The sequence below is a fragment of the Trachurus japonicus genome, chromosome 24 (assembly GCF_045865225.1).
Source record: "Trachurus japonicus isolate A0001 chromosome 24, Traja_1.0".
In the NCBI taxonomy this organism is placed as follows: domain Eukaryota; kingdom Metazoa; phylum Chordata; class Actinopteri; order Carangiformes; family Carangidae; genus Trachurus; species Trachurus japonicus.
The window spans coordinates 17,279,066-17,307,010 of NC_140930.1; the positions used below are offsets into that span (position 1 = coordinate 17,279,066).

Sequence of the window (27,945 nt, forward strand, 5' to 3'; positions counted from 1 at the left end):
GAGGGAATATGTTGAGCCAATTTACCCCTGGCTGCTCTGAGGGAGAAGAGAGGAGAGGAGAGGAGAGGAGAGGAGAGGAGAGGCAGTGGGCAGGGCAGACAGCTTCCTGCATGAAGCCAGAAACAAGAGTGGTCTTTTATAATGTATAGCCATAATGTACGAAGAGATGTCTTAACAGATGTCTTATTCATCATTCAACTCCTTTGCACAGTCAGAATCTCAGCTTTGGGGAAGGTTGGGCCAACATGATATAATGGTCATCCATCAGTATGTGAGGCTCTGCAGCACAGGGAGGCTGTGAAGTGCTGAGCAGCAGGCAGCTTCACTCCCTCTCTTCACAGCAGAAGCGCGCAGCGTCCACACCAGAGCAGTGGGAGTGCGCAGCGCATCCAGCGTGTCACACTGTTGGAGGTGAAGAAGTACAGCTCCCCCGACCAGTAAAATCCAAACCTCGAGCCAAACCTTCCACGATGTCTCCGAGCACCTGGATGGATTTCGTGGAAACCACCGGCTCCACTTGTTCCTTTTACGCCCCGTCTTGACGTGTCTCTTTGGTGGGAACGAGATGTCCTGGATGTATTTTCTCCGGAGATTGTAAAGTGGAGGGGGGAAGCGCAGCTTGCACACAACCATGTGGACCACGTCCCTCAGCGGGAGCACCTGAGACCAGAGAAGCGACTCTCAAGAGGAATCGACCATTGTTTGCACTTTGGCGGAGAAAAAGATCCTTCGATGAGGAAACAAAGAGAGGAGAGATGGTAGAGAAGTAAGTGCGGAGACAACTAGTTGAAATTCAACAGTAGATATAGTATAGTAACAGTAATATCACATTATTATGCGTGGCTTTTATGTAAAAACCTGCTGAGAAACGTCTTCACGAGTCTTTTGCAAATCCGAGCTTGTTTCTGAGGATTGCTTTTCACTATTTAAACATGTCCACTCCAGTTATGTAATTCTACAAATATTATAGTAACTAAACAATTTCTATTTTATGACTTTATTCCATATATGGTCTCAGTTTATTGCTGAGGGAACAGGGCCCGTCAATAAGTTGTTTACTGTAAAATACTGGCTTCATGGACCACATGGGCAGATTATGTAATTGTAACAAGCTGCTTGGTAAAGATTGTTTAATATTTTATGAGCTTCCATTCAGACAGTGTGTTCATTTGTATTGTGGGACCACAAAACATAAAAAAAATCACTTGCAGCGTGCTCCACTGTTGAACCCTTGTTATTACAGTACAAAAATGTGCATTTATTATCATTACTCTGAAAATACAAACTTAATATCTCAATATATTAAGGAACGTGGATCCAGGAAGATGTCAGGATTTCCATTATTAAACCAAGAGAAGCAACAACAAAAAAGAAAGAAAAAAAGAAATATATAAGCCATATAAGTTCTGATGTAACTGTTTGAGTTAATGCATTTATATCATATGTGGTATGGAGCTCCTACACATCGCGTTGGACGCTCTGTGAATGAAAATGAGCCCATAGCCGCTGCAGATCATCTGACGTTGTGGGGAGGCGCTGTTCCACTGGTTCGTGATGGAAAGAAATAAAAGTATCACGAGAGAAACTGTAACAGTAACGACACAGCAGCAGCGGGTGCCACGAGATCTCATGTGTCAAATATTAATGAGTACATGATTGAAAAGCCATAATTCAATTGCGGTTGGAAGGAGGAGAATATGATAAATAGCGTGTTATTGAGGATAATCTGAAACACTGCTGCGGGATAGATTTGTCCTGGGTGAGTTTAATATCAATGAGTTATGACAGTAGTGACTAATTCAGTGCTCAAGGTACTTTCTTCACATTGTTATTGCCTCACAATTTATTATATTTTTTCTGTAAAATAGTCAGTGAATTGATCTTTTATGTTGAAGATTTGACCTGATGCTGCAACAAATGAAGATCACCTTGTACTCCAGATTAGAGAATGATCAATAATAATCAGAGTAAAGGACATTAATTGATTGTTAAATACAGATCTATACTTACATGTAAATTGTTTCAACCCTACAGGGAACATGGTGTTGCCAGATAGATAGATAGATAGATAGATAGATAGATAGATAGATAGATAGATAGATAGATAGATAGATAGATAGATAGATAGATAGATAGATAGATAGATAGATAGATAGAGATCCACAATAATCGGTTAACCTCTTTGCAGTGGCCGCACCTGACCTTCTTGACCCGAAGTCTGCTGCCCACAACTCCAAGCCTCGCCTGTCCTTCTCTGCAAAACCAGTTGTGCTGAACACCCCAGAGGACGACGACTGTGACACCAGAATGACCGTCATGAGGTGGAAAACTGTGTCAGCCATCTTTTTCCTGGTGGTGCTTTACCTCATCATTGGGGCAACAGTGTTTAGAGCGCTGGAGCAGCCTCATGAGAGCCTCCAGCAACTGGCCATTCTTGAAGAAAAAATTGAGTTCTTGGTCACGCATACCTGTGTGAACACATCTGAGCTAGAGGATCTTGTAAAGGTAGGTGAGAGGATCAATGATATGTAAATAATGGAAGTCTTTTCTCTCCTGTAGATGATGATGCTCAGGTTTCCTATGAATATAGTTTTAATACATGAAAAGAAAAAATCTATTCCCCAGGGTTAATGTTGGTATTATAACAGCTTTGCAGTAGCTCTGAGCCTGGGAGTAAACACTGGCAGACCTTTTACCTGAGGATATTTATTCAGCAACATCCCAAAAAGCTGTTTGTTTATACATGTTTATTATATAGCCCCCAGGAGGCTGTTTGATATCAAACACTGTCCCTATTTCACGTGCCTTGTTTTTACATCTTAAACACAAATTCCACACCAAACCATCATCTGTCCTTGAGCGTAACTACATTGTTTTTGTGCCTTTTGCTTCCTCCTGCCACAGCAGATCTATAATTACATTTCCTTCCACAAATATATTATTGGAAAGCATCCAAGGAAACCTGACGTGCAGGTTTTATTTTCTAAAGGCAGTACTATTTACATGTCAAACATATTGACATTGCTTTACTCATTATTTAATGAAGGCTTAAAGCTTACTAATGCCCTGTGCAGGACTATTTAAGATTTTTTTTTTAAAAAAGAAAAGAGAAATGCCATGGGGGAGGCTGCTGGGTTATGATCTCTGTCAACATGAGAATCAAACCCACAACCTTAACATCAGGAGTCAAACATTGCACAGACAGAGCTAAACAGACACACAATCTTCTCTCTGTGAGCACTGACATTAAGAAGCTGTAAACCTGTCTGTGTGCATTTTTGTGAGTAGCTATGTGTGATGGACGTTGACAGTAAAGTAGGTGATAAACATCACAAACATCCTAGATGTTCCTCATAAGGGATATTGCCCGACGAGGCGCCCATTGTCATTTAGTAACTCTCGTCCATAGGCGATAAAAAGCAAACCCGCTGTGGCCGCAGCCTAATAGTTGATCGGTGAAGGGAAGTGAGATGATGGCTTAACGTTCAGTGACACAAAGTTTTATTTCAGAAGGCCAGTGCACTGCTTACTGATGTACCGTGTAACAGACTCCAGTGGTCATGATGCGCTGAAGAAAAGTCTCTGTTGCCATGGTTACTAACTAGTGTTTTAGCCAGCGCGGTAAATTACAACTCTCATCAGGCAATTTGACCGGAACGTCTCTGTGGGTGTCCATTATCACTTTTTAGCCAAACTCAGGCTGTGTGTGTGTGGTTGTGGTTGTTTTTCCACATAGACTTCATATAAATGTATGGGGGAAAGGGGTCAGAAGTAGATGTAAAAATATCAGAGGAGTCCCTAATTTGTGAATTGGTCTCTGCAATTTTAGTAACAGTCACATCAGACAAAGGTTCTGGTTAAGGGTCCCTCTGACTAAACAATAAAGTAGACTCAATGAAATCCCTTAATTCAACATTCATTACTTTTCAATTGGAGAAAGCCATCCATTGACTCTTCCTATGGATTAGTGCAGCCCATCAACAACCAAACTTGTCAGGACTGATGAAAAGCATTTTCTCTTGGGGAATCTAGCAGGTGTATTGGACCTAGATGATGATTTCTCCTCTAATGTATCAGAGTTAAATGGTCTTTATATGCTGGGGGAAACTGATTTGTCTACCTAATTTTGGTGCAAGGACCGAAGTATCTTATTCTTATTATATATCTCTTATTCAGTTGTAGCACTAAAGGTGCCTCCAAATGCCAAAACATCCTCCGGCCTCACTTGTAAGACATTAAATAAACATTTTATTTAGGTTTAACATTTTTTAATATATGCAATTACATAAATACGCCAGTTGCCAATATGGTCAAAAAAATAGTTGCCTATGATATGAATGCACTGCAACAACAAAGTTGCAATAACGTTATTATCATTTTTGACAAATATTCAAAATAAAAAAAAACTCATAGTTAGAAGTCTAAAACCGAGATTACAGTCACTGTTGCCACTTCTATGACCACATCTGTGAAAATCTTGTAACACACAGTGAAATAGTGGTCGTCCGTCAGTTACTGTAATATAGCGCAACATTGGTGGGGGAGACTGTCAGTGCAGTGTCTCTGGGTTTCAGTAGGTATGACAGGTACAGGATCTCAAAGTCTAGTTTATGCATATTCAATAAAAGATACTTGCTGGAAGTTCAAATGGATGTTTCCATCAATATTTTCTTCAGATCACTCATGCTGAAGGTATGGAGGGGAGGTGTAATCTATATAAATCATTAATGATCAGTTTTTCCATCACCAGGCTTTGATCTTGGGGATATAGCACCTTGAGAAAGTACAGTAAAAGGGGCCTTGTGATGTTCCAAATAATTGTGATTTGATACATTTCCAGTTCTTTTTTCTTCGTTATGTCCCATATTGTTGTTCACTGTGTCGGTTACCAGAAGATTTTTATTTCATGTACGGTCTGACCATATTGAAACTGACCAAGGCAGACAAACCTGCTTTTGATTAAGATCTGCTGATCACAGGTTGCTCTGAGAAGATGGTGATGATGCTTTCTAGGATCATTATCCATCAGACAATTTTGAGGTAATAACCTCAACAAAGCTGCTTTCTTGTGAAGAAAACCAAACAATAGCCAATTATACCTCAGGCATGTGGTTTTATTCAGCATGAGCAATGCTGGTTGTCTCTCTCTTCATTTAAATTTTCTTTTTAATGAAATCTCTCTCTTTTGTTTTGTTTCCCTGAGGCATTTGTTGGTGTAGCACACTCACCATAATTGTTGCTGTTGTTTTTGCTTGTGGTGCAAACATTTGACATGTTAGAGATTAATAAAGTTGGAAGCAGCAGAAAATAATGAAAGCAGCAAACAGTGCTAGTCCTGCACCACTTTTTTTTATTATTTTTTAGCAACATTAGCAGTGAAGCACTGGGGATGACACTGTGTACCACACATGTATTTATCAGGTGGATTTTAATGAACTGTCATACAGATAGCTATGTTTGCTTTAGTGATCAGCAGAGGTCAAACATTTGATCTATTGAGGAAAATATCTCTGCAACTGCTAGCTAGATCATGTTCAGTTTGGTTTTCTATATGCAAAAGTTTAACGCAGCATCTGGTTAGCCTTACACTTTGGTCACAGTGAAGCGCTGCTACTACAGTGTCATCATTGTGTCTCATCATTGTATCCCAGCCCTAACTCTAACCTCAACCTACCCTAACCCTAGGGTCAGGGGTCAGGTCAACCCTAACACTAAACCTGTAAAGATTAGTTCCCCCTCTTCTGATTCTGAATTTGGAATAACAAACCCAGCCATGTCAGATGAGGCCCTTCTTCTTTGACCCCAGGTGCATGCAGGAGAAAGAAGATAATGCTAATATTTAGCTGATTGGGAAAAAAAACAAGTGACTAAATATCCCATTATCGTACATCCAATAGGAGAGAGAGATAAAAATAGTACTGAGATGTCTAATTGAGAGGGTGAAAAAATATCAGTTCAAATCCTTGTTTTACTATTAATTGCACAAATACCGCTGCAGAACCACTCACTTAGCAATTATTCTCCTATTGGATTTTTAGCCATCAGGCATGTCTAGGTGGATCATGTGACCAGATCATTTAATTTAGGCTCTCTAAATTATTCAATTATTATTAGTTACATGTTATTCTTGAAGGGCCACAGGCAGGCCTTCACACACACAAGAAGAAAAAAAAAAGCACAGACAAAAGGGCACTTTGGGCTTCAAGGGGCAAAGCGGCAGGTGCTCCAGCACCCTCTGGTCCCCCTCTGCACGTGCCTCCCAGACAGTCAGGGACAGATTTGACATCTGAAAATATGGCTGTCAGATATTGTTCCCACTGAGTTCATTATGACAGGAAGATGACAAATCAGTCAAATTGATACTGCTGACTTGTCTATATGTAATAAGTAATCCCTGTGGATTTCATCACGCTATTCCCAAAATCACTATCAACACACTTGTGGGGAACATATCCTGACAGCTGGAAGTGTGGCTGTCAGATACTATTCCCCCGGAGTATGAAAAGAAAACCACAAATAAGTCAAATTGATATTTTCTCTTGTCTGCCCATAACAAGTAGGGTTAGGGTAATGGTTGGAGGTTAGATAGAGAAAAGGCTAACCCAAAATCTGACCATTTACCCCGTTTGCAAAGCGTTGTCATCATATTAACAAAGCTGCATTTAGGGGGTCATTTGTGCAGTGAAAAAAGGGTAAAACTTTTGAACTAAAATGCAGTGATTTTTTTGTGGAGAAATTGCCAAGAAATAATCAAGTAAGGTCAGAATAATCCCAAGTTGTATAGTAGTGTAAAAATATTAGGTAATTATGCATGCAGCAAAACTGGTGGATGATTTGGGAATTATTAAAGTAAGCAGTACAGCGCACGTACAGACTGAAGGGTCATTTCAGTATCGGTTACCATTAATATCTAATGCATTAATATTGCATTGTAAAGACACGCTGTCAAGTCTCATATTTTAACCATCAGCACATCAACATTGTTGCCAAAAAATAAGCACAGCATCCAGTTTCCTCCACAGAAGCCAAGTACTTAAAGTCCTACTTAAAAAAAAAAAAATCCACACACTTAGCCTACTTTTCATTAAGCCAAGATGAGTGGTAGCCACGGCAACAGTTGTTTAAGTGAAAGGAGGATGGGGCGACTGCTTGAAATGTCACTGTTGTTAACCCATAATTACCTCACCACTATTAAGTGTAGTTTGTGTTGTTAGCTGAAACTTTTACTGTAATTAACCTACTTCATTAATATCACATGATTTACAAGTCTTAATAAGTCTTAGTATCAGGCAACGTAATATAATGTAATATAACACATTTTTCTGGAGACTACTTGAAAATAAATTGTTGAAGGGGATATCACTCAGCTTACACTGTGGGTTTGTTTTTGCACATTTGAAATATGAGTTTTCACAATAAATTGGCACTTTAAGCGATACAATATACATTTGAAAATCAAACCAACAGCCCATCATGCATGATCATCTCCTCTGAAGCTAAAGCAACCTGCATGATGCTGTGTAATGATGAGTAGGCTACAACAGCTGCTAGCATGAGTAGCTAGAGGTGAAGGTGACCCTTGCTATATGTATAAAAAGAATAATTATAAGGCTATGAAACAAATTTTATTCTATAAAGATTATACACTCATACAATATATTCAACGGTAGTATGTTCAGATTTTGTCATTATTAGCCTACATTATTATTATTACACAATGAACCTTTAATAAGTAAATGGGCAGCAGTGAAACTGAGGGGCAAAAGTGTGGTATGGCCTTCAGTATGAGCTTGGGGATGCTGCTGTTTATCTAAGAGGCCTGTCTTCTAATTTCCAAGCTCTGTCTCTGTCTGTCTCAGCCAAAAGTTAATTGATGTGAAACTGTCCCCTGTCCTCAAAAATGTCTCTGGGCTAGTTGAACATTTGTTTCCAGGCAAAGTCTGACTCTTTCTGTCACTGACCTTTCTGCTGAATCAGTTTGTGCTCATTATGGTTTACAAAAACAAACAGGTCACACAGGGTAATCTCAGCCGTGGACCTCTGAAACAAACTGGAGAATAAACACAATTCATCACTGGTTATGCTGCTCAGACTTTTCGGATTTGCCTGTGGGAAGAATTAAAGAATTTAATTTCAGTGTTTTCATAATGTTATCAAGACTGTGTGAGCCGATTTAAACAGAACAGTTCCAGAAATAAAAAATAATCTTGCTGACTTTGTGATTTCACACAACAACAGTTCAACCAAATGGTTATCAGCCATTTAAACAACTACTTCTCCTCTAATGGTATACGCAGCTTCAACACAGGTGTCCCCCACTCACTTTTACTTAATTATGTATGCACGCACACGTCGACCTTTGTAGGCTCCCACTGATCAAAAGCCAGTCAGCCAGGGGGATTGAGGAGAAATGTGCTCTCAAAGGGAGTAATTAAAAAAAAAGTGAGTGATGTCAAAAGGCTCAGACGATTCAATCTCTCCTGGCTCGGCTTCGGAGACAGCCAGTGTGGTCTCCACATTATTCCGTCTTATTTTCCCCTGGTCACAGTTAGTTAGCATACAACTGAGTACCAAAACAGTGAATTAATGTGGCCGCTTTGGCTGGGAAACAAAGGAGGCCGACTGAGCCAAGCCCCGTCTGATTGTGTGGTTTGATTTATGATGTTTAGAGGCAACAGTGGATAAGCGCAGAATTTTATCCTTGAAACCTCTCTGTTGTTTGTATTTTGAAATGATCAGGGGATAAAACAGATAAAAACTCTTATGGACTGTGGGCAGCAGGACAGGAAGAGTTGGCCCAAGTAAAGACACACAGGGAGGCAGGCAGGTCAGTGGAGGAACTGGTCAGTCAGACTTACAGACAGATTCATTGATAAACAAACAGACAGGTAAAGGCAATACAGTACAGGTAGGAGATATAACACATACATAGGCAGGCAACAAGATCAGGAAGTGGGAATCGGAAATCGTAAAATGTGAAAACTGTGAGAAAGTGTGTGGGCAGGTGTGTGAAGCTGCACCTGATTGTGTAGGGTTTAGATCCGATGTTGACATTTTGGAATTTCAAATACAGTTGCATTTCGGGAAAGATCATGATTGTACACTGTTGCCCCTAAAGTTGGAATAATTTTGTTTTCTGACACATTCCTCTAATGTATTCCTATTTAAACAAATCATCACATTTTATCTAATCGAGAATAAATCCCATTGTCAAAAACACTTCATTAGAGGAGGTAAAAATAAAATAAATATTCCAGCTTTATGGGCAACAGTCTAGTTGGTTTAAAAGATGTACTGTAGGCTATAGCCTCTATGGTACGACACAAACAAAAAAAATCGTACTTGTTGCATATCCAGCTGACACCCCAACCTCCAGACCCTTATATTAAACTTCACTACTCACATACAGTACATCCTGTATAGACACTGCGTGCCGCTCGCAAATTGTGAGTTCTTAAAATCATCAACATTATTCGCAAGATAGAAAATATACAGGATTTTTTTTGTATTATAAGTGGACCAACCTGAGCTGTTGTCTGTGTCTTTGTGTTTGTCAGCTTGTATCAATAAGAAACACGCACACACATCTGACACCTTACACCTTATTTCTCCGCCCTCTGACCTGACATGTCACGTTAACAGTCTTGTTACATTAGTGCCCCTGTTCCCTCAATCTCCAATCCATTATTCGTCCACTTCACCACTCACACGCTGGGTCTTTGCAGTGTTATCACACGCATCAGTCGTAGGTTAATGAAAAGCTCTCTCACTTTCACTAAGGATGATGGATCGTAGCAGACAACACCCTGACATTGCAAATGACCCTGAACTCTGTGTGTGTGTATGTGCGTGTGTATGCATGCAGAATAAACTGACAGCAGTAGGGGCGTATGTGCATTGTTACATGCTGTTGTCTACATTATTAAATTATTCTTATAATATTAATACTGAATTCCTGGAGCTTTTTTCTATTTTACGTTTTACTTTTTTATAATGTAGATACTACTACTCCACTAACACAAGTGTTACATTTAGCACACAAGAATATTTGTTATTAGTTGCAAGTGAAAAAGGAAAAGAAAACTTCAGTCCAGTAAAGTTCTTGCACATGTTGCTCTGAGGTTTCAAGGCTTCATTTGTCTCAGTAACGAGTCTCTATCGAGAGGCTACCTGCACCAAGAGACAATTTTTATCACTGCAGTGAACTACACAGTGTTAGATACTGTCAGGTTTAATAAAAAACTGGAGACACCACGCTAATGTAAGACAGCATTCAGAGGAATTGAGCACTCTCTTGTCTCGATAGTTTTGTCTGCAGTTGACAAAGAAGCAATATATCAAACAGTGGGTCCATGATTTCAGGCAGAGATAGACAGTCGGTTAGACAGATTGCCAGCCTGAGTTTATACCTCCCCAGTAGCCATTTATTGCATGCTACCTTGTGCGTTGTATATACTGTATTTAATTTGCTTTTCTAATCTATTTTTAATTAGTACTCTGCACTGGCTTTTATCTATCAGTGGATGCATATTGTTGTGGATATTACACTGATGTCTTGTTGTTTTCTTCTGTCTTGTCATTCTCCATGTGCCTTAGAATTGTCCTCTGGGGACTAATAAAGTGTTTTTTTAACTGAATTGAATTGAATTGAATTGCAGATAGCTAACTATTCAAACTAAACTTAGCACTTAATCCAAGAACCACATAGAAATGCACTTGCTGGCGTCATCTATACGCCAATTTCTGATGTGCTCCTTAGCTTTGAAAGTGAGAAAAATATATTCAAAGCCCTCAGACAGAGAATCTGGCCCTGCAGTGACATGTAATGGTTGCTATGCTATGATTGGGGTTGAGCCTTTTGAACACTGAATTCAGTCAGGAAATGATCATAGTATGAGATCATAAAATCTGCATTACAAACACACATTAGCATGGATGCACATCTTCCAGCGTGTGGCTCTGAGCCTCACAGCTCCTTCTGCCTATGTTTAGATGGCCGTGGGTGTGAGGAGGCGTGCAGTGGTGTGTTTTCCCTCCAGCTGGTGGCTTTACTTCCCTCTTGACGTGCCGTCATGAGAGCGAAGACCAGAGCGGGAAAAACATGTTGCTGTGCTGTTTCTCTCGCAGCCGTCTGGTGTCAGATTGGTTCGTCACACTCAAAGCCGCAAAGTGGAGGCAGATCGACCCGTGTCGCACCTACTGCTCTCCCACGCACTCACACCCAAGTCAGTGGATGACCTATGTCACCTCATCCCCCATCACACAGACTAAGCTAGTGTCACATAATAGCTACTGTCAAATTTCCCTTCTGTGGCCACATAGAGTTTTATATAGAAAGAATGTGCAAGATGCTTCTACATTATTACAGCACATCTACCTTCAATGACAGGAAAAATCTGTATCTTGTATCTTGTTAACACCAACATATACAGTAGCGTTGTAGATCAGCTCTGTTTGGAAACTGTCATCATGAAGCAGCTTCAGGCTCTTACTGTCACAGTCAGACCTAAAGATAAAGCAAACACAGGGTAATGCTGTGCAAGACTGTATCGTTTGTGTTAAGATCGACTCTCTCAGTGATCATTAAACTAAAACTCAACACATTAATGTCTTCTGATGGTCTCCACACAGCAGTTATAGATGAGGATAACAGTGTAAAATTAGTTTATCCGGCCAAATCAAATCCTCTCGCCTGTTTATGGGTACAAACAGTGACTCATTTAACCCATAACACTAACAGTGTTGGGCAGTAGTGTTACGACTAAGTAACATGTGAATGTACACTTATTCCTAATAATAATATTAAAAATAAATAAACAAACCACCGCACACTGATACAGTACGACTCACTCTACTGTGATTTATTACAAATACATCTCACTGCAACAATCTTTGCATCAACTTCAAAATAGATAGAAGCAATCACAACATGTACACATACTATTCTTGTGATTGAGCAGTGTCAAATAACTACAAATCCCAAGAGTGCTGTTACTCTGACTTCAGGTTCTCCTCTTGTTTGCCTAGACTGTGACAGAACTAAAGTTTAGAAGTTGTTTAATGAGTAATATGAGTATTTGCTTTTGCAGTTAAGTGATGTTGTCAGTGAGTACGGTGATTATTGTTTTTATGTATCTGCCCCAGGACCAAATATGTTAAAATTGCAGTTTAGCTAGAAATAAGCTCTGGGCCGCTTCCTAAGCATTAATACACACATACACACACACTGAATGAAAGACAAATTCTGTTGTTTTGTTTTGAGTTTTATGAATGTTATTAATGCAAACACAATGACTCATCATATAAACTCTTGCATTAGAAAGCACTATGTGTTTTGATACAGTAGTTTTACAGTCCAAAGATAACTGTTTCAAAAATAGTGGGTATGAAAAAAATTGAGCTTGTGCAATGAATGTGTATGTGAAAATATATGTCCAAACAGGTAAAATATGCAGGAGTAATAAATACTTTGTGATCACATGTTGTTTATAAAGTATAATTACTTGAAGATTCTATCGATATAACCAGCCCTTACTCTTTTCTGAAGACTACATGTACATATGTTTTGTGACAGATCCTCCTCGTGGTCTCTCACTGCTCTTAATTAGTTTTGGTTGGATGTTTACCGTTGTTGTCACCTATTCCCCAAGAAACCCTGATGCACATCACTAATTGTCTTGTGTTCCTCAGCCCACCTCATACCACTCTCCCAGTGAGAGGGAAGGTTTTCTAACTCCTCTCTTTTTGTGTTCAAATTTCCGCTTCAGCAAGTGGTTTCAGCCGTCCGTGCAGGTGTGAACCCATCAGGGAATTCATCCAATCAGACGAGCCTCTGGGACCTCAGTTCCTCCTTTTTCTTTGCTGGAACTGTTATCACCACCATCGGTAAGGAGAATGACTTATTATTCTGGAGCGACTCAGTTCCTAAGCTTTTCTCTTTGTAGATTCCTCTGATAATATACTTGCTGCATGAAATGCTTTGAAAACGCCTATAAGGCATTTATTTTCGAAAAGGCAGAAATGTTGGAAAGTGTTTCATAAGCACAGTTCATTTGTCATTGTTCTGCATGCACAAAGCCGGTGGGGGCCGCAGTGCAATTTTAGTGACCACTTTGGCATGAAATAGCACTTGCATAGCAAAATTATGCACAAACCATCGGCTTTTTCCAGATTGTGCTTCATTGCAGTAAGATTGCACTTGGACTAAAGTCACAGACATCACAAGTCTCCCTCAAGTTTGAACTTTCCATTGCACTTGCCCCAACTTTAAGAAATACAGAGCCTGTTATGTTCCTCAACAAGACAAAGAAAGATGTTGTTTTCTCCTTAGAGAAATGAATGACCCACAAAATATCTTAACCAAGCTCCAAGTACCTGACACAACTCAGACCCAGACTGCACCAACTTACAGTAATACGCATTTGAACATCCTGACAAGCCATTGCTGCAGCCCTGGACTGTTGGTGTCATTTTATCTTGCTCTACATCAAAACGATTCCCGAGGAGTGTGTCTCAATGAAGTGATGCAGCACTTTGATGTGTTTTTTTTTTTTTTCTTAATCTGATTAACTGAGCAAAAACTGCCACTTGAGGAGCTTAAAGGGATCTGACACTACACAAGAAGAATATGATTTTTAGGGCCCTTAATGCTCCTTTTGCTCTTAGTTACTGTGCTGTATAATCAAAGAGCTGTCATCTGTCTCAGCCAGTGGCACTTTATACACACACTAACACACTTCCCCTTTCCATCATCTCCTTTACACCATCGCTCTCCATGTCACCTCCAGCTGTAAGAGCTTACTAATCAGGAAAAAGGAACTCTCTCTCTCTCATACACACATACACACACCCATATATATACACATATAAAACCCGTCCGACAGCTCATCTGGCGCCTCCAATCGGACCTTGACAGATCAGCTCAACCCCCAATTAGAAAATGTAATGCCTCGCTTTGTAAAAATATAACTTTGCTCTCACTCGCTTGAAAACGGAGTGTGCTTGTTTCAGATGAGCAGATCTTAAAAGATTGCGAGAGACTTCAGTGAGCCAACCTTGAGCATGTATTTTTGCCTCTACTCACCAAAAACTGCAAGACTTATAGTAATTGGCCATGGCAACAGCACACATCGGCCACACAAATGCAAACATAAACACATCCACTCTAATCTTGTCCGGCTCATCCAAACAAACCTTTCCACATAAGCTTATAAGCTGTGGGGTTTCATTTATCCAGGACCCCACTTGCAATATGAAGATTTTTTTTCTATTCTATACTATTTTGATAAATACTACGTGTGGGTGTGAAAAGCAGCACTGTGGGTATTCCCTCAATCCACCTGACAACGAGCTTCTTGCCAGTATTTTTTAAATTCTCGTTCAGGTGCTGCTGCTGCTGCTGCTGCTGTGATTTACAGAAATTGAACCCCCTCACTTCATGCAAGGCAGATTTACTGATGTTTGACTTGAACGTGCAGTGGTGTTTTCTGATGAAATGAGCCGTGGCAGCTTGTTTGCTGAGGCAGAGAAAAAGGAGAGCGCCATGGCTTTACTGTTGTTTAATATACATCGATTTGTTTGGTTTGCTTCTGGAAAAATCAAACTTCAAAGAAAAGGTTGAAAAATATGAAAGCCCATTTCCGCCACTTGATGAAAAAAAAGATATAAGAAATAATTTTGAGTTATTATTGCATAAATATGACTTATTATCTAATTATTTTGACTTAGTATCTCACAATTTTGACTTTAAAAGCTTTGTTTTCTGTCCTGCTCCAGCTCACAGATGTTTTGTGTGTTACTTGATTGTTGTTAGTATAAACAGCATACAGTATAATTACTGTGCTGTCTGATGGAAATCATCATAATTTTGTCTGACTGGCACTAAATGTTTTCTGGCTATTGTTGCCACCTATCCAAACAAATCACATTTCAGAGGAGCGCCTCCTAAAGCCGTTGTGCATGTTATCTGTCAGTGAGAAGAACATTTCCGCAGGCTTGTCAGATATTACAGTTTGTTTGTTTGTTTATGCTACCTTTAATTGGGGTGGTTGAGCAAAAATCCATATCCACAGATTGATTTGTTCACACGGAGATATCTAATTTAATATGCAACGTAGCAGCAAAGCATCTTCGTTCCCCCTCCACTTATTTTCATCTATATACTTTAACCAGAAAATGAACTGGAGTTACTCTTGTATCTGTTGCTGCTCCCACCCTCCTCCTCTGTCCCTCCGGGAGTAAAAGAGGTACATGAATGATTGATCTCACGGCGTTTTCTCCCTATGGGACTCCTTAGTAACGTCTCCGCTGCTGTTCTACTCCTGCTGAAATTCACACTCCCTGTGGTGTACAGATCAAAACGGGTCTCAAAGGAGTCGTCCTTTGTTGCCAGTATGTAAAAGAGAAAATCATTATAGTTCATTTTTACACACTTGTCCTCCTCGGACTCTGTTGTAAAGTTATTTCCAGTGGAGCACAAGTGTACTGACCCCCACGTTTTTCTTTAACATTTCCATGTGATGCACTGCACCATGAAAAAAACGTCTTACTCTTGAATCTCAATGTGAAATCCACCGTGACCAACATCTAAATGTGTCTAATTATAGAGTATGGTTCCAGCGATAACAATGAGGCAGTGTTTCCCTCTCTATCAGCTTACTTTAGCACTGTCTGAAACTCACCATGACAGCGTCTGATTGCAAATGAAACCTAAAACACAACCACACGGTCTTTAATGGAAGTTAATGAGTTCACTCAGGTCAGTGTTGTGCTGTTTTTCTCTCCTCAGCATCACTTAATGAGTTTAGAAGGAAGTCATTAAGTCCATTGACCACTGCAGTTGCATTCACTCCTCCAGGAGACAGTAAAAACAGACACTTAACTGTGTCAAATGGGCTTTTTGTTTGATTGGCTGTTTGGCTGTTCTTCACTTCAAGGCTTTAGGTCAGTATAAAGGACATTTTAAGGTTTATGTATTATTCATGCAGGCAATTTTGTAGGCAAGTGAGAAATTAATGAATTCATTATTGGTATTTCTTATCTGTTAGGTGGTTAACCTTTTAATTAAATCATTTAAAGGAAAAATCTGAACAGATTAGTTCTAAATGTTAATGTTTTGGACAACCATGTGCTCCTCCTTGAAGTTATCTTTTGTTGTATTTTTATATAGCTAACCCTGGTTTTCTGTGTCATTTATGTGATATTTGATTTGGACAATTGATAATGTTTTTAAACCGGTTTTATCCATCCATCGAGTATGCTTTTTCTTAATTTGTTCCGTAAAACTGTAAAACTTATTAAACCTATCTCCTCCCACAAGTTTTGCTCAATTGACACCAGACACCAGACTGTCCTACACAAACGATCCACACAGATTTTTGATTTATCGAAAATTGAGCCTACAGTGCATCAAAATGTAAGCAGTATTGAAAACATACAGTATACTTGCAAATTCTTACTAATTACATTTCCAATGTTCATTAAAAAAATGACAAAATTTTGTCATTGTAGATGATGTTTGGAAAATATCAGAATTTTATCTCAAAAACTGAATTTTTTTTTACAACATTTTGAATTTCACTCTCATGCGAACAATTGGAATCAAGGCAAAAATGACATTTTTAAACATCAGTTTTTCACTTATGGAGCCAATAAATCATTGTTAAAAACAAATTACCATGCTGTCTAGATACAAGTTGTGTATTTTTGTCTTAGTAACTGAATTTTTGACAGCTGCTTGAAATCTGTCTTTACACGCTAACAGCTGCTGTCTTGCACACAGGTGACTGACTGGCTTAGTCAATTTGTGAAGCTACATGTGACTTTTCCACTTGCTAATTAGCTCAGTGGATAGAGGATGGTTCTTAGCGTTGAAGATTGTGAGTTCAAGCCTCAGCTCGTGCAACATTTCCACATGAGAAATCAAAGACACAAGACAATAGTCCTGATGGCGGCGCTCCAGCAAGCCTCTAAACTTCAAAACTTTCAAAATTCATAACAAATCAATATGCTACAGCTTTGAAACTTTCACTTTCAAAAGTGCCCGGCCCTGACCATTGCTGCTATAATTAAACAACGCACTGCTCAGTTTTCACCCTGAGATGGTTGAGTGAATGATGCTGAATGACAGTGAGGATATAAACAGTTATTTGTGTGTGATTTCATTAAAAACAATAGCACAGCTTGAAACTATATGAGCTGCTGTTTTTCCTCCGTTCTGTGGGGCCACCCGGAGGTGTTAAAAACTAATCCAGCTTCCTGTCTCCCGTTGAAATAATCATGAAATTAGAGAGACTTGATTGACAGTTCCTCTCACATTTAGTGTCACCCTACTGCAAAGTGAGACTGGAGAGTCATTAGAGGGTTCCCTGCAGCTCCTATCCTGAGACAGATGACTGCATTAGTAAAGAAAAGTGGATGGAGTTCATTATGCAGAATCCTTATGTAAGGTTAAATAATGAAACTTGTGTTGCTGGATGTGGAGTCAAGTTCAGGTAACACACAGGACTTGGAGATTTTTGTTTACCAGGATATGAACTTCTATGACGCTCTGTCTGCTTTTCTAGCTACACATGATTATAGGTTAGGAGAGAAGATGAAAGGCAGCGAACCAGTGATGAACTCAGGAGTGTATATTCAAGGCACCGTGTACAGTCTGTCTTTTCACTTTTTGGTATTTATTTTCTTTTCTTTTTTAAAAAAATCTTTCATTAATGTCAGATTCGGTTCTGCTTCAGACAGAGAGCATGAATTATCAACTCTCGTCTGAGTCAGACATCCATTTCACACTTATGAAATTTCACAAAATTCAGGGTTGTTCTGTTGTGTCTCAGCAGTAATTTTACAGTCAGGTCAGTCTTAGCAAAAAGTTTTCTTGTCTGCCAAGTTTAGTTTAAACTTGAATGACTTCTACTAGCTTCAATGAAAATACGATTCACATGAATAAGACATGATATCTACAGCAACTATCCTTGGGCACTTTTTGTGAGGCTCTAGCTCAACTTTGTGCTTGTAGGGAAACTAAGCATAGGGTTCCCATAGAGAAGTCCCAGACAACAACAACAGAAACAGCATAAATCATAGAAATAAATACCAAAAACCATTCCCTTAGAAATACAATGCAACAAAAAATAGCAATAAACAAACCTACTCGTTGCCGCTGCAGAAAAAAACAGAGCATTCACAGGATATACTTGCCTCAACAAATCCATACTGTGTAGAAAAAACACAGTGCAAGGACAAGTGCTAAGAAAAAATCCAGATTGAAAAGAGTCCAAGTGAAACAAACTGAAGTGTATGAATGATAATTTTCCTTTTGTCTTCTTTCATCAGGATTTGGGAACATCTCTCCTCACACAGAGGGAGGCCGGATCTTCTGTATAATCTACGCTCTGCTGGGGATTCCTCTCTTTGGATTCCTGTTGGCCGGCGTTGGAGACCAGTTGGGGACGATCTTTGGGAAGGGCATCGCCAGAGTGGAGAAGATGATTGTGGTGAGATGCTTTGTTTGCATGAACCTGTTTTTGTCTCTGAGAGTCATTTGCACCTCGCTGTGTACAATGAGCGGTTTTATTTTGACATTTTGACAACGTAATTATCCAGGTAGAGCAAAGGCAGCTGTGAAACTGTTATAAAGCACTGTGGTAAGTGTCAGTGTTGTAGATGCAGTTCAAGTGGCCCTAAAGCTTCACATTCAAAAGTGCAGGTTTTGTTTTTGCCTCCGACTTCAGCAGTATGATAAGGAAATACAGATTTTGGGTTGCCATGCCAACAGCAAACTAAAATGTTTGACAGTTTGTTTCACTACTGAAAGCTTGATTTGAAAGACATATTTCAAATTTTTGTGATTTTTTTTTTTTTTCTGCCTCTTTTACTGAACGCTCTGGACTGTTGTCACCATGTGGTTTTATTGTTCACTCCAGTGGAATAAACCAGCAGCACACACACACACACACACACACACACACACACACACACACCTGGATCAATACATCACTCTTAAATAATGACATAGTCCTGTCTGCATGCCTTGCAGTGTACTGTAGGCATGCATTGACTCCTGTTCATGTAGAGACACACACAGCAATAATATGCACACAAACACATGTGCTGCTGTTCTGCAAGTTAGTTAGAAGTCACCATCATTCATGTTGGATGTGAGTAGAGGCTACATTAATTGGAGCCTGCAAGCAATCAAACAGCTTCGCAGTGCACAAATCAATATTATCTGTCTGGAACAGTGACTATAAACACGTTTACACTTACAGATTAAACCAACCTGAGTGAGCATATTTCATTTCCTCATTGTAAAAACAGGCAACTACATTTTTCATTGGTATCTACCAGAAACGCCCCCGATGTTCATGAAATAAATCTTTTATACAACAGAGTGTGCAGCTGATTGATGAATTTGTCTGTAAAGTAACAAATCACTAAATCGTTGACACATTTCCATGCAGGTAGGTACAGTAGTGTGCTTCACAAAGATTTTAAAAAAAGGAAAAGTTATAGATGGAAAGAAAATATTGACATAAGGACATGTAGTAAAGGTGTAAACTTGGCACATTACTGTACAACAACAACAAAAAGTCAAAGACCGTGGAAAATATAAAAATAAATGAGATTTTGAAAGGAAAGGCCAAGAAGGAATAGATGTGATTTTCTTTTAAGGGTATACAGTAGGAGCTGTATACATCCTCATACTAATGGGTGAAGTGTTGTGTATTGTCTGGAGACAAATGCATGTGGGCTTTTGTCCTGAAATGAGGAGCAGTTATACAGTAGCTGATATAAGAGTCAGATGAGTACAGGGCTGTACAGTATTGGGAATACACAAGTACTGTAATGAGTTCCTGAATATACCACTGGTGAGGGTTTGCCTCTAAGTGCTTTGGAAATGAAACCTGCCTGAATTTCTATTAAAAAAAACATGATATTCACAAAGATGAAAAGAAAATAAAGGCCAGATTAGTTTTCTGCCACATGATGAAGGAAGAAACACTGATTTTCACAGTCGGACACACATGTTTATTAGATGCTGAGTGGCCGTTAACATCTGTGGATGTCAGTGTGGTGTGTCACAAAGTCGCACACGTGTTGCAAGTGTGCCATTTGTTTTTGATTATAAAATATAGCAGAAAATGAAACAGAGAACTGATCTAATGATTGAGTGAAAAAATGTATTATTTATAGCAACTAAAACTCAAACATTAGGGAGAAACAGGTAAATTACAGGGTTCCCACGCATCCTGGAAAACCTGGAAAATGGTTGACCAATTATCCTGGAAAACACATGAAAATTGAGAAAAAGGGTAAAATGTCCTGGAAAAGCTTGAGTTGTCCTGGAAAATTATTCATCACATGGTGACATCAGCTTCCAGAGCTCGTTTTGACTTCATCAGACCCCGCTAAGGATTTCTTTTCCAAAGATGTGCCCAGCGAGAAAAGAGAGCTGTTTTAGGTGTGGTTTAAAAACAAAAACAACACGTTTTTGCGTTGTTCTATGATAAATGTGTCTTAATTTCTAAGCACGTAAAATATTATTTCATAGATAAGGTAGAGACAAAGATTGCACATCTTTAAACCAAATGTCTGGGGGTGAGAGAAAAGAATAAATACAGAAACAAACTGGTTGAATGTACAAAATAAAGTACAACTGTCGAACTACAACTTCTCCAAAGCATGAATGGGGCAGGGCGATGTGCTGTATATGGCCTAATACTGTAACATGTCTGTCAGACTGCAGCAGCTGGAAAAGTCCTGGAAAATGATTTCAAAAAAAGAGTGGGAACCCTGAATTAGGATTTTGTCTCATGGTTGCCTCTGTGGCCTCTCTCCCTGTGGAGGAGGTGGAGGAGGGAGAGGGAGGGAGGGAGGGTGGCAGCTTGTTTGAGCAGTGGAAATTGATTAACTGTAACAGCTACCGAAGTCACTGCTGTGCGGTGCAGATGCTGGCTTCATCAGTCCCTCTGGAATACGTCAATGTTTAGTCTGCAGGTAATTTGGGCATGTAAGGCTCACTGTAGGTGTCTGTGAACTCTACCCAACCGCTTTGCATAATGAAAGCCAGGACATCAGACATCACAGTTTGTGCTTCACCTCAGAGCCACGGTGCTGTGGGTTTACATAACTGGATGGGAAAAGGGCACGAAACACAGGGAACCAGCTGAAAGCAGTCACCTTGAGTGAAAACACAGCAGGATATAGAACATACTGGAAATGTGATGCAAAAGAGGCGAACGTCAGCATGGAGGAGGTGCACCGCTGCTGTATAAGTTAGATTCTTGTAATTACAGTTAATAGCAATGGGCTGTAACAATAATCAATCCCAGGATATCTGCACATGAAATATTAGCCCAGTCATTGATATTACAGTGACATAAGAGGCATGTCAAGTCATGTGCCATCTCTCCGCAGCTCTGGTGGGCGTTCTCCATCTGACAGTGAAAGTTATGTCACACAAGGTTGGCAGTCAGTCATTTGAGATGTTAGCAAATTTATTCCTTGAAGGAGGTCACAGGAAGTGACTCATCACAATGTGAAGTAAGCAAAAAAAAAAAAAAAAATGAATGGGGAAAAGCCCATGGGAAATGAGAGAAAGGGAAATAGGCAGCACATTTTCAAGTGTTAATTTCTCTACAGTCATATGAGAAAAGGTCAGTGGTACCTGACTGTGGACTCAATGAAGATAATCATATTTTATTTTAGCAAAAAAACTTTCTATTTGATTTTATTTAGATAAGAGATATTTCTACATCAATAATCACTTTTGATGGTAACACTATCAACCCTAGATTCTTAAGAGCCGTCCCCTCTCTCCCACCAATTAAAGGCTATTTCCTTTATATGGAATGAATCTCTGTTTACAATCATTCTTTGATTCCTCTGCAGAAATGGAAAGTTAGCCAGACAAAGATCCGCGTCTTCTCCACGCTGCTCTTCATCCTGTTTGGGTGCCTCATCTTCGTGGCCCTGCCAGCAGTCATCTTTAAGCACATAGAGGGCTGGAGCACGCTCGAGTCCATCTACTTTGTTGTCATCACCCTCACCACCATCGGCTTCGGAGACTTTGTTGCTGGTGAAAAAGGTTACTTGATTTTCTTCTTTACTTCCTGTCCGTCTTAAAATGTTTGGCACTCACTTAGGAAAAAAAAGCATTGCTTTTATAGTTGACTTGTTCCCAGTTGAGTCAGTGTGACTCAACAGATGTGCATCACAGTGAAAAGCCTGCCATTAGCCTGTTATTACATTCCGTGCCTTCACATTATGAAACATGTATTCTGACAGGTTTTTTTTTAAAGCATTTGTAACTATATTTAGCACTGCCATCTGTTAACTCATTGTGTCAAACAACAATATTGTTTTTAATCAACCATAATGGTGCCACAAGTGATAACCCTCAACTGAATACAATAAATTACACACATTTTCTCCTTTTATGCCTCGTTTTCACCTTCATACACATTTATCAGCCAGATGTTAGAAAAGACTGAAACATGTAGCTACAGCTAACTGACCCTTTCGGCTACAATTAAATCAAGGAAACATTTTAATATCTATCTTGCTGAAAATTAAATCAATAAATTTTTATATCTATGTGGTAAAAATATCAAGCTGGAGGCAAGAGCTGGTTAGCTTGACTCAGCCTAGCCCATCATAAAGACTGTAAACAGATAGCTAGCCTTCTCCAACCCAACAGAAATAAGAAATAAGAGACTACCAGAAGTCACTGTGGATTTTATGGATAAAATAATCAATCAAAGCCAAGCAGTTCCCAGACTTTACAGTATGTTAAGCTGCTAACCAACAGAAGTATGTGTTACAATGGCACTATGATTTGAGTGTGGGTTTTTTTTCATTCATACTTTTCAGCACTGTAAACTGTTTAATTGGAGAGCACATACTATAATAACTAAAGAATAATTTGCACAGACTAAACGTCAGAAACAAGAGAGACACATAGAGAAGCACACGGCTTGTGTGCACCTTTGTGTGTGTGTGTGTGTGTGTGTGTGTGTGTGTGTGTGTGTGTGTGTGTGTGTGTGTGTGTGTGAGCAGGTGGTACAGTACTAGCTAGATGTGACCTGCTTGACAGTCAACAATGAAGAGGCAGATGGGATAAATCACAAACACTTAGCTGCTAAATTAAATTTTGCCGAGCAGGGCTAATGATTATAGATTAGATTACACCACCTCTGCCAAACCCTGTAGTTACAGTAAACTAATCAGCTTGGACTGCTGTTAGTTAACCCGCTGCTACTGTGAGCGGTGGTTATCTAACAGCACAGTGAGCACGCTCCCCGTGCTGCTTCACCGCAGTTGAGATTTTGGAAGAGCTCATAGCAGCACAGATGGTGGGAGCTGAGACCTCGTTTTAATGTGCTGAAGGTTACGTTTTAGGAAATCCATATACATGTACACCCAGCACAGCTTCAGTTGCTTTATCAGACATTATATGTTTATTTAACCGACCTAAAATCAATAGCCATCCACTTTTATCTGAATATAACAGAGAAGCAGAAAAGCCAGACGGCCAAACTGAACTGTTTGTGAATATAACACAAACAGATCAGGGATTAAATCTAAAGAACCATTATTCTACAGTAAAGCACTGCTAATGGACTCAGGCCACTGTCTTCCTGCAAAACTTTCTTGCATCATCAAGACTCTCCAAGTTGCTGAGTTTATGTTTATGTGAGTAGCCAACTCAGTATATTAAAACACAGTATCTCATTTTTTAAAATAATAAAAAAGTACAATCTATTTTGTTACATGGGTAAAAATGTCATGTTATGTCATGGTGAAGTGCTCATTATTCCACCTTGATGCTTCATAAACATTAAGCACCAAGCTCACAAAAAATTCCAAGAATATATAGCGGTCCTCAAGTATTTTATTCTATGTATAATATTGTGTGATTTGCTTTATACTCCTTGGTCTGATCCTCCTATTGTTAAATTCTTACAAAATGGTCTTGCCCATAAAGCCCAGGGGCAATTAATGACCACACTACTGCAGAGAGACATGAAATGGGGAGACAAAGTCTCATTAAGTAATACTATAATGAAAGTTAAAGAACAGTTTTCTCAACTGACTCAACCGACTACACCTGGTCTTCTTACACGGAACTCATCCTGGTGGGTTTCTTTCTCTCATTAGGATGGTGAGTAACAAATGTGTGGATGATGGATGTGTTATATCCTACTTAGTTTGTCTTTGTCTCTGTCTTCAGCAGCGGGCTCAGTAACTCCAGACTACCTGAACTACTACAAGCCTGTGGTGTTGTTGTGGATCCTGGTGGGCCTCGCGTACTTTGCAGCCGTGCTCAGCATGATCGGAGACTGGTTCAGGGTCATCTCCAAGAAAACTAAGGAGGAGGTACGTGATGCTGTGGATCACACTTGAGGAGATAGGTGTGAGATGAGAAACAGCTCTTTGCTACAGGAAGAACCACTAATAATGATGAGGATGAGGATGTTAGGAGTCAGTTGTCATGAAGGTTGTTCTCCCAAAATGAATCGATACAAGCTTATTTTATTAGCGCAAATGTGGCACCAGATTCAGAGACTTATTCTTCAAAAACAAGCAAACATATATCAAGATACCTAGCAACCTTCTGGAGAAATTAGATACTTTCCATAGAAAACAACCATAACTTGTTCTGATACCATTTATTGTAGTAAATAAATCTAATGTGTGTTAGCCATACAGAGTCCATCCATATTACATTTGATCCAGTCCTTGAAATATACCTTTTTCCACCCTAATCCATAATAGAATAAGAAAAAATCCTGTGCCATCCCAATCCTGTTCCTGTGTTGTGTGTCCTATTGCTCATTCGCAATTCAGCCTTGTCTCCTATACTTCTGTGTGCTCTTGATAGTCTTGGCACAATAAATCACAGAAGCGGAGCCGACAGCAGCCACTTTCAGAACATCACTCCACAATTGGAAGTGAGGGAAGTACAGTGGAAAACAGAGCCTCAGAGAGCGGGTCAAATCATGCTGATATGTTTTCATGTTGTGTGCTGCCGAGGTATTTTTCTTTTTATATTTAGAGAAAAGATCACTGATACCAGAGCAGCTCCACCTGCATTAGTCCTCTTCATGCTGCTGCCCTACACTCCCCGTCACCGGCCTTAACCAGCATGGTATGACAAATATTGTAGGTGGAGGGACGTTTGCAGTAAATTCACAGGTGTGATTAAATCCACCCTTCCCTCATAGTGACAGACTTATACCCCACAGTGTTTTCCACTTCATTCTTCAGACCATAAATCTATATTGATGAATCTCCATCCCGTCTGCTCCATGCGGAGGAAATACCATCTCATACAAGAGCTGGATGAAATATTTGGTGTGTTCTGAGTAATAATGGTCCTTGCTGTTCTGGCAGGTCCATGAATAACAAGAAAACGACTTGTGCATCCACATACATACTCAGAATACTACTGCATAAACCAACTATACATGCTCATTGTATTTCTGTATACTGTGTAGCAGGGTGGATGCAGGAGGGGATACATGGCAGTATCTGTAGAGGGAATCCTTCTACAGACATAATAAGGAGTACAGCTGTGGAGGCTGTGGGCTCTACAGAGAATTACATTAGTGAGAGACGGTTGTGGTTGACCGCTGGGGGTTTTGGTGGTGAGGGGGGGGGGGGGGTTGTGAGCAAGCAGAGAAAGTGAGAAGAGTGAGCAAACGGCACGTACTCAAGTGTGTATGCTCCACATATACACACACACACATAAAAACAACACATGCATTGCACACTATACTACATTTAATTTAAGCTCCAAAGTTCACTTTAAACAGAAAGAACCCCAGACGGCAAAATAGATGAATGAACAGCCTGGAGAAGCTAATGCATTATCAAGGAGAGATCAATGATGTGTTCGCTCCTCTCGTCTAAAGGATCAACAAATACTGTGGATACTGCATACTGTGTATTGCTTCCAGGAACCAGGGCCATTGGGTGACACAGTGCTGACACACACAAAGATCGTTTCTTGTTTACCGCTTGAGGCTCACAGTTTAGGTGTGAACAAGAATTCACTGTGTAACGGCTGTAAGATTTTCTAGCACAGACACGATATGAAATGTATTTTTTGCTGGGTTGTTGGTGAGGTGGTAGGTGGACTGGACTGAAGCGGGAACAGTGGAGAGCTGAGGAAAGAGCAGGGGGAGGAAAGAGCTGAGCATGGATCCAGAGGGAGGCAGAGGTGGATCAGCACAGCAGGCGTCCACCAGGTGAGGTGGGGAGAGTCAGGGAGCAGGAGGAGTGCAGGGGTACGAACATCAAGAGGGGAGCAACTCAGGTTTGGCATTCACCGAGTCTGAGGGTATATGGCAAGTTTTGCCTCAGGGGCAGATGAAACAGCATGCTGTCTCATCACTGCATGCAGCTCTAAAACATTTACCACAGTTCACCGTTCATTTCTATTTCAACCTGCAGATGCACATAGGCTGTAAAAGATAGTTATAGAAGTTACAGACTACTGTCACATGCATCACTGACTGGAGAGTAACCAAGATGTGGAAGAACATTCAAAGAAAGAGTCTGAAGGGATCAAGGGACAAGGCGTTCATGTTCAGAAGAGTGGACATTAATTATTAGTTTGCCGTTCACATTTAGGTTGGTGAGTCCTATTAATATATTCTGTCTGATACGAGTGCGTAGAGAACATTAAAAAGAGAAAGTCATGGCTTTTGTGTGTGTATGACTTTAACATTTTAAAAAAGGGACAAAAAGACAGGAGTGCCAGTAGTGTTTCCACTTCCTTTATTCTACATAGCTATGAAGGTGTTTAACCCCCACGCACTTCACGGCCTCAGTTAAATGTGAGGGTGTCTCTTTGTGCACATAAAAATTTAGAGGATAACTAACTTTTTCTTTTATTCCCGGGCATGGTTTATCATTTCTTGAAAAATCTATCTGCACCAAACTTCCACTGGTTCTTTTGTCTATTCAGATAACACATTATCGGGAGGAGTTTGAGCCGTGATCGCCTGCAGGCATCAATCAATCTTCAGTGTCTCTCTCTCTCTCTCTCTCTCTGTTTCTGCAGGTCGGGGAGTTTCGAGCTCACGCTGCCGAGTGGACAGCAAACGTGTCAGCAGAGTTCAAAGAGACCCGCCGGCGACTCAGCGTTGACATCTATGACAAATTTCAGCGCGCCGCATCCATCAAGCGGAAGCTGTCATCCGAGCTGGGCATTAACACAGCCATCAACCAGGAATTCACCCCTAGCAAGAGGACGCTCTCGGCCAACCTGTACGAGGACAGAGAGGCGTACCCCAACTTGACTCTCTCCCTCAGTCCTGTCCCGGGGGCTCTGACCAGGAACGGCAGCCTCTATCTAAACGGCCTCAGCCCAGACTATGCTGACAGGCGGGAGATCGCCGTCATCGAAAATCTCAAATGAAGAGCGGCAGGAAATGAGATTTAAGGAACTGAGTGAAACACGTCCAGAACAGCACATTGAATAAACACTGTTGTGCTGAGCATCACTGATGAGGTACCCCATACGAATGGATTGTGCTCCAACCGCTGACTGAAGACCAAGAGCGTGTTATATACTCTAACACACATTAAACAAATCATACACGGTGTGATAGCTCAGATGTTCCAACATCTTTTCTCTACGTCCGTGCCAACGTGATCGATGGCTGCGCTTGTGATCGAGCCAGATCAGAGGCGTGCTCCTGACTGGGAAAAAAAAGTTTAACAAACTTTCTCTCTGAGCAGGAGGGAAATGAAAGCCCATATTGAGGTAGCAACACACTGAACATCATCTTCACATAAACATACATAAAAAGCCTGTAAACACAGAAATAAATACATTCAAATGTAGAAAGCAATAGATGTATCTGTGCTCATCTCCTGCTGAATTTTCAGAGGCCCTAAAATCTGCATCAGATAAAGAGGACCCTCATTGCTATAGAA

The 27,945-nt window shown here is 40.1% G+C and overlaps 1 protein-coding gene across 2 annotated transcripts; it reads left to right on the plus strand.

Moving 5' to 3' along the window:
- Nucleotides 1-324: 324 nt before the first annotated feature.
- Nucleotides 325-27,945, plus strand: kcnk2b (potassium channel, subfamily K, member 2b). 2 transcript variants are annotated; one of them, XM_085771037.1, is made up of 7 exons: nucleotides 325-766; nucleotides 2,189-2,505; nucleotides 12,768-12,885; nucleotides 18,331-18,491; nucleotides 21,889-22,084; nucleotides 24,230-24,375; nucleotides 27,068-27,945. In XM_085771037.1, coding segments are annotated over exons 1-7 (1,296 nt in total). In that variant the 5' UTR covers nucleotides 325-765; the 3' UTR covers nucleotides 27,425-27,945. The 2 variants fall into 2 exon arrangements, with proteins under 2 accessions (XP_085627163.1, XP_085627164.1); XM_085771038.1 differs by having other exon boundaries at nucleotides 546-766; nucleotides 24,233-24,375.

Excerpts from the sequence above, each read along its gene's own strand:
- kcnk2b (XM_085771037.1), top strand. Across the intron at positions 12,886-18,330 it reads AACTGTTATCACCACCATCG|GATTTGGGAACATCTCTCCT; the intron begins GTAAGGAGAATG and ends TTCTTTCATCAG. Across the intron at positions 22,085-24,229 it reads CTTTGTTGCTGGTGAAAAAG|CAGCGGGCTCAGTAACTCCA; the intron begins GTTACTTGATTT and ends CTCTGTCTTCAG.